This window comes from Mustelus asterias, chromosome 8 (genome assembly GCF_964213995.1).
Source record: "Mustelus asterias chromosome 8, sMusAst1.hap1.1, whole genome shotgun sequence".
Lineage (NCBI taxonomy): Eukaryota > Metazoa > Chordata > Chondrichthyes > Carcharhiniformes > Triakidae > Mustelus > Mustelus asterias.
In genome coordinates, this window is record NC_135808.1 from 64926859 (window position 1) to 64934770 (window position 7912).

A 7912-nucleotide genomic window follows, 5' to 3' on the forward strand; every position below is an offset into this window, starting at 1 on the left:
GTGCCACCGCCACCCCTCCTCCCCACCCCCGCCTCCAACCCATGCTACTATTCTGGTTGGAGTCATACCTGGCACAAAGGAAGATGGTTGTGGTTGTTGGAGGTCAATCTCAGCCCCAGGACATTATTACAGGAGTTCCTCAGGGTAGTGCTCTAGGCCCAACCATCTTCAGCTGCTTCAACAGTGACCTTCCCTCCATCATAAGGTCAGAAGAGGGGATATTCGCTGATGACTGCACAATGTTCAACACCATTCATATCTCCCTAGATACTGAAGCAGTTCATGTCCAAATGCAGCAAGAGTTGACCAATATCTGGACTTGGGCTGATAAACGGCAAGTAACATTCGTGCCACACAAGTGCTAGGCAATGACCACCAAAAACAAGAAAGAATATAAGCATCTCATCTTGACATTCAACGGCATTACCATTGCTGAATCCCCCACTATCAACATTCTGGAGGTTACCATTGACCAGACTGAACAGGAGCAACCATATAACTACTATGGCCACATCAACAGATCAGAGTCTGGTAATTCTACAGACAGTAACTCACCTTGTGATTCCCCAAAGCCTGTCCACCATTTACAAGGTACAATGGAATACTCTCCACTTGCCTGAATGAATTCCACTCCAACAACACTCACGAAACTCAATACCATCCAGTCAAAGCAGCCCACTTGATTGGCAGCCCTCCCACCACCTTCAACATCCACTCCCTCCACCAGCAACGCACAACAGCAGCAATCTATACCATCTACCACGAAGCACTGCAGCAACTCAACAAGATTTCTTCAACTGCACCTTCCAAACCTGCAACCTCTACCACAGAGAATGACAAGGAACATCACTACCCACAAGTTCCCCTCCCCCAAACCACTCACCGTCCTGACTTGTAAATATATCACCGTTCCTTCACTATTACTGGGTCAAAATCCTGGAGCACTCTTCCTAACAGCTGCTCCTTTGGGTGTACCTACAACCAGCCTGATTGCATCTGTTCGGGAATGCGACCCATGCGCCACCTTCTCAGGAGCAATTAGGGATGGGCAGTAAAAGCTTGCTTAGTCAGTGATCCCCCATCCCATGAATGAATAATAAAATAAATCTGGGCCTCGAGAAGTGGCCATCTTGTGGAAGGGTTTGCTCCTGGTCTTAGCAAGGTCATTCTAGAGAAGCTGGGGCCTGTTTCACTGGGATGGAAGGAGCAGAACAGGGGAAGAGACAGGGAAAAATGGAGGGGATACTAACTTACTTTTAATCTCCTCTCAACCTGACAGATACCTTTGAGACAGCCCTATTTTGGGCTGAAGGATGACAGAGACCAAATGCTTGAGGCAAATGTATCTGCATGGGCAACTAATTGGTAAGGATTATTATGTTGAAGTGAATGGAATTTTAAGTATGATATCAGGGTGACTTGTACAAAATTACTTTTAAAAGGGAAGAAAACAAATCAGAATATTACATCTCTTGTAAAAAGGAAATGAAAAGTATGCTAATTGATTCTTAAGCACAGATCTTTACTCATTTCTATAGTATTTTTTTCCAAAATTCAATTTTATTCATAAATAATTTGTCTTATATAAAAATAAACAAATCTAAGATTTACATTCTACAATTGTCATTGTGGAAGTTATTATTGCACAAAACAAATCATAAATTGATTCCCATAGTGTGCTGTGCTTTAAAGTGACATAAAGCCAAAGGGACCGTCCTTTCGGACATGCTTTGCTGCCACAGGTACTCATTCACATAGAACAGTGACAAATCAGTAATGCCATGAGCCCACATACAATCCATACACAAGGGTGCATTTTCTCAGGCAAAGCCTCTCTACATTTTGAGTTTGCATTGTACAACACAGCCAATTCTATTTGCACTTTAACCTAATTTAAGCAGGCTTCTGATACTTATTAAGGCCAAGAGGTTTGTCACATGTCAAAGGTTATCACTGCCACTTCAGTTCCAAGTATAACTGTGAGCAGGACACAGGGTGATCTTCTCCTGTGTTTGCACAGTCCTATTTGTTGCATGTATATTTTCCTCGAATTTTTAAATAATGTGCAAGCATGTTATGATAACATTTCCAATCAGTTGTTATCTGCTGCATATTACGATCCATTTGCCAATGTTTGATGGATCAACAGACAATAGTCAGCAGAGATATTTGACTGGAAGTTGTGTGGCATTGCAGTGCATCAGTGCACCAGCTCACTCAACTCATGTCACCTTTTTTCACTCTGTATCCTCTCCACCCACCCTTTACCTCACAGGGCAAATATTCTTTCTCAGGCTGAGCCACTGGGGAAGTACAAAGGTGGCGAGTGGTGGCTTTGGGGGTGGGGGGGGGGGAAACAGTTTGATCCTCTGAGAAATAGCCTTCGCAACTCTGCTTCCAATTAGGAAATGACACTGTGGATCTTGGAATGAATCAAAGCCTAAAGATTTTAATGGTGGTGTTCGGGACATGAGTGGTTAGAGTGCATTTTTAATTTATTTTTAAATAGAGTTATTTCAGCTTCTCAATAATATATAATTTAGCGACGTGAATTAAAGTTTATACAATCCAAAGAAAGTCTTGGACTCATCAAAGTTAACCAGCTTTGAATCCGACACATTGACGTAAATGGATTCACCTTTTGAAAGGCGTATTATTCCCGCTTGATAACTGTTTGTAGCCCATTCCTTTCCATTCCCCAAACAGTAGTTTGTTTTCTTGCTTTCCATTAGAATCACATCTTTATGATAGCGGTCTGTTCGTTTGAAAACAATGTGCTCCAAGTTCTTGTCTACTTCGCATTGGTGTGATCGGAAATAAATCTTCGAGTAAACAAAGAAAATTCCAGTTTCATTGATGACCAGGCCTCTATCTTTATACTGCACCCGTCTGGTGAAGGCATGGCCTCTCCGATCATCCCACATGAGTGGGTTGGTACCTGCAGGGACTGAATACCCTGCAACAAAATCATTGCAAATAAAGATTAACAATCGGACTTAGCAGACTCGCAGAATTGTTACAGCACAGAAGGAGGCCATTTGGCCCATCTGCATCGGCATTCCAAATAAGCATCATGCCATTCCTCTGTCTTTTCCCTGTACCCCTGCACATTGTTTCTATTCAGGTAACCACCAATATGCCATCTTGAATGCTTCGATTAAACCTGCGTCCACCACACTTACAGGCAGTGCGTTCCAGAGCCAAATCACAGAATGTGGTTAAACACAATGTGCACTCAATATTCAGTTTGAAGTGTTATTTGGAATACTTCTATTACCTAAGCGACCAGGGTGACAGAGACTAAATGCTTGAGGCAGCTGATTGGTAAGGATTATTATGTCACAGTGAATGGAATTTTAAGTGTGATGTCATGTCTAATTCAAATGGATATGGAAACTGCTATATTATTCCTAACTCAATGGCCAGAATTTTCCAGCCTCACTCATGGCTGGGATTCTCTGCTCCCGCTGCAGTGAATGGAGATTTGGCTGAGCACCAAAAATCTCCATTCTTGCTGGCACCGGTAGCAGGGCATGAGAGACCGGAAAATGCTGGCCAATATGCTTCCCACAGCATTGGAAGGCTGCAGCTAGGTGAGGAACAAAAAACATCAAAATATAGATCGTCGGTTCCATTGAATCACAGGCCTGTAAATTAAAACCAACTTTGTGGTCAACTAACATCCCATTCCTTTCATAATTTAATGGGAACTTGTATTAATTACACCTGCGAACAAGCATATAAATTCCTTATTTTCTCTCATAGCTGAAAAAAATAGATACTTAAAATGTAAATTGATGCAAAACAAGTGTGTTCAGACTTCAATTTATAGTTTTCAGAAATCTAAAACCAGATTCAAAAAATCAAGATTGAGAAGAATTGGGAATTTGACATACTGTGACAGGCAATAGATACCGCAGTTACACATTGCATTGGCGACAGCTAGTGGTAACTTAGTAGCACTGCACCTTTTGATTTTTGATGTGGAGATGCCGGCGTTGGACTGGGGTAAACACAGTAAGGAGTCTAACAACACCAGGTTAAAGTCCAACCTGGTGTTGTTAGACTCCTTCCTTTTGATTTTTATCAAGTAGCAAGTTTGCCTGATCTTGGAGAACCTCAGACAAAAGAAGACCAGGAACAGGTAAGGTCCTACAAATCCATGCATTCTTTGTTGATAGTAGTCCAACTTCCTTCTCATTATTATCCCTCAATCCTTTCACACACTAACTGGAAATATGTGGCCTTATCTCTTCAGTCAGATTTTATGATAAGGCTCAATGGTCTTCTTCTACAACTTGGTCCATATGACTGTTTCTCCGTTCTGTGAAACCTTAATTTTCTGACTCTTAAATGATGCTGTCCCCCAATGCTTGTAGGTTTTGTCAGCACGGAAAGTTTGAATGAACTTTTATCAATTCTTGAACGTTGACAAAGGGTCATCTGGACTCAGAACATCAGCTATTTTCTTTCCTCACAGATGCTGCCAGACCTGCTGAGATTTTCCAGCGTTTTCTCTTTTGGTTTCAGATTCCAGCATCCACAGTAATTTGCTTTCATTTTATCAATTCTTATCATTTTGAAAACTTCTAATCAGACACTCTGGAAGCACTCCTCCTCTGGCCAGAACCAATGTAAAGTCTTTTAACTTTGCCTCAGACAATTCCTGAGTGCAGGAGGCGCTGTTGGTGCCCTGCACTGCACAAATCTAAGGGCAATAAAAAATCTTCTGTTTGCCGCAGTCAGATCAAATGCCAGAGTCCACTACTGGAAAAGCAGCTTAACCTGTCACTGATTTAAACCATTCTTCATAGAAACGATCCACAAACAGAAAATTCTGGAAAATCTCAGCAAGTCTGGCAGCATCTGTACAAACATTGGCTCTATTCTCTCCCCACAGATGCTGTCAGACCTGCTGAGATTTTCCAGCATTTTCTGTTTTTGTTTCAGATTCCAGCATCCACAGTATTTTGCTTTTTTTCATAGGAACAATCTTTGAAATGATTACCCTACATTTTATTCCTTGGTTTTACAGATTTACTTCTGTCAAATTTGCTTTGGTTTCCTACTCCTGATGCTTGCTGCCTCACCTTCCCTCCCCTCCATATCTGCAATGCTCACCTTCCCATTTGGATTCACTGCCTTGCTTGACCTATCTTTGCTTCTCTGCACATTAGTTTTTATTTCCCTTTCTGTCCCTTTTCCCCCTTCACATTCCCTTTATTATACGTCCATTCAGTTCTTTCTATGTAGCGATTATGAGTTACTGACCTGTGACATGTGCTGCTGCTCTGAGATCCTTGGGTGGCTTTGTGATGTTCTGAGCTCCTATTGAAAGAAATGAATGCATAGCAATAAGTGACAGAGCACCACAGTCTGAACAAACAGTTATTTTATCTTTCTTTTGCGAGATGGTTAGTTTGATTGAATCAACAAACTGATTGTGAAGGAACATTATTTTTGAGTCTCAGTTCAATGTCAGGTTACAAGAAATGAAATCAAACCAGCATTTTCCACACTCCTACCCATTCAAAGATACATCAAAATAAGTGTCTCTGTGGTTGCCCATATTCCCATTGTTAATTTCCATCCAATTTGATGCTGAATTACCATGCATTGCCTTTCTTATATTATCATTCTCTTCAGAAGTTCCCAATTATCTGGTCCCATCCTAAAACAGAATGTGAATTCTCTAATGTGTGCTAGGGGTCCCAATAGACGTTCACCTCCTACTCATAAAATATTGCACATTTGCAGTTAATTGTCTCACACTCACCAATAATCTTCTCTGCAACTGGAACCTTGCCTCCATTTTCCTGATAAAAAAAAGGGGGGGAAAGGGTTAGTTTGCAGGTTCTGGTTTCAATTGCCTGTTTTCCCACCTCCACCTTCCATTATTCTGCATGGAGATTGTACCTGTTTCATTTCTTGGATCTCCTTGCGTAGATCCAGCAAATAGACCGTCCCTAGAGCCAGCCCTGCCAGTGCTAGGAGGACCAGGTTCAGAAGCAAGATGACACCCGCAGTCCTCCAGTCCAGTTTTCTCTTTTTCTTCAATGTGGGTGGTGCCCAGGCTGGTGGAGGCACATAAGGATTGAGGTTTGGACCTCCATCCACCATGAACACTTGTGGATATAGGTAGTTCTGTTGCATGGTGCAGCTCCACAGAAGACAAGCCCACGGTTCTGTAGTTATTGCGGTGTACGATGATCTCTCCTTCGGTAAGTCTCTCCAAGAGCGGAGTAATCCACTGGCTTACGTACCACAGACCAGGCTTTGAAGTTCTGCTCAAACGCCCAGGCTGGGTTTTTATAGTGAGAATCCGTTCTGAGTGTGGCCCACGCACACACCCACATTTGATTGAAGTGTGACAGCAGCCGACAAAACGTTTCCACGAGTTACTTGAGAGAAATGTATGCGTTTTATCAACTGATCAGTGATAGTGATAGTGGAGTCAGACACTTTAGGAACATTTAAGCGGTTATTGGATAGGCACATGGAGCACACCAGGATGATAGGGAGTGGGATAGCTTGATCTTGGTTTCAGATAAAGCTCGGCACAACATCGTGGGCCGAAGGGCCAGTTCTGTGCTGTACTGTTCTATGTTCTATGATCACATTTGCATTGAAGACTTGTGGTTTGTGCCTAAGCTGTTTTTGCAGTCACGGCTTTAAGCCATTTGTGGCTTTAGACTCGTCACTAAGACATCGCAAATCATATTGATACACACACACTGGGTAGCAGTTCAAATGTCGGAGCTCAACATGTCCTTTGCAGCCCAACCACATTTTTAATACTGTGTTATTGGGAGTGGACTGTGTTGGGTGAGGGAGGCCAGAGGGAAGTATATGAATTGGCCAACCTGACACAGTAACACTTCTCATTGCAGAGTTACTCTCTTTGGCATTGCAGGATTGTTTAAAAAACATACATCCCTGAGTGTTGCACTTTCAAAAGATGCATTTTCCTGCCTCCAAATGTCCTGGCGTGAGGTGGTTGCCTCATGAATTGCCCTCTCTGTGAATTAATTTACTGCAATACATGATGTAATGTCTCTCTTAAAATATTCTATTTAATGTTAATGACCAATTTTTGTCAAGTAAATAAACATAATCAGCTCCTTATTAATTAAGAAGATAGAAAAATGTTTTTTTTATTTAATTGTTCCTGGGATGAGGGCAGTATTGACTAGGTCAGCATTTATTGCCCAATCCTCATTGTCCTTGAGAAGGCAGTAGTGAGCTGCCTTCGTGATCTGCTGCAGTCCATGTGGTGTAGATACACCCACAGTGCGGTTAGGAAGGGAGTTCAAGGATTTTGACCCAGTGACAATGAAGGAAAAGTGATATAGTCCTGTTGCATGGCTCAGTTACACAAAAGTCAAGCCCACAGTTCTGCATTTTCTATGGTGTATGATGGTCCCTCCTTCAAGAGTGGAGGAGGCTCACGTATCACAGGCCAAGGTTTGAGTTCTGCTCAAACCCACACGATGGTGAGAGACTTGGAGGTGGTGGTGTTCCCATGCATTGGCTGCCTTGCTCTTCTAGGTGGCAGAGATCACAGGTTTGGTCGGTGCTGTCTAAGGAGCCTTGGTGAGTTGTTGCAGTGCACGTTGTAGTTGGTACACACTGCTGCTACTATGTGTCAGTGCTAGAGGGAGTGAATGTTTGTGGATAAGATGCTAATCATGCGGGCTGCTATGTCTTGGATGGTGTCGACTTTCTTGAATGCTTTTGAAGCTGCACCCATCCAGGCAAGTGGAGAGTATCACAATCCTGACCTGTGTCTTGTAGGTCCTGTAGAGGCACTGGGAAGTCAGGAGGTGAGTTACTCTCTGCAGGATTTCCAGCCTCTGACACGCTCTTGTAGTCACAGTATTTATATGGCTAGCTTAGTCCAGTTTCTGGTCAA

General features: G+C 42.6%; 1 protein-coding gene across 1 annotated transcript; it reads right to left on the reverse strand.

Moving 5' to 3' along the window:
* Positions 1–1547: 1547 nt before the first annotated feature.
* LOC144497888 (tumor necrosis factor ligand superfamily member 6-like) lies at positions 1548–6627 on the reverse strand. The gene is made up of 4 exons (XM_078219330.1): positions 5917–6627; positions 5777–5816; positions 5272–5328; positions 1548–2956 (listed from the first exon to the last, which is right to left on the reverse strand). Exons 1-4 carry the CDS (start codon positions 6151–6153, stop codon positions 2553–2555), a joined length of 738 nt encoding a protein of 245 aa, XP_078075456.1. The 5' UTR covers positions 6154–6627; the 3' UTR covers positions 1548–2552.
* Between the last annotated feature and the right edge of the window lie 1285 nt (positions 6628–7912).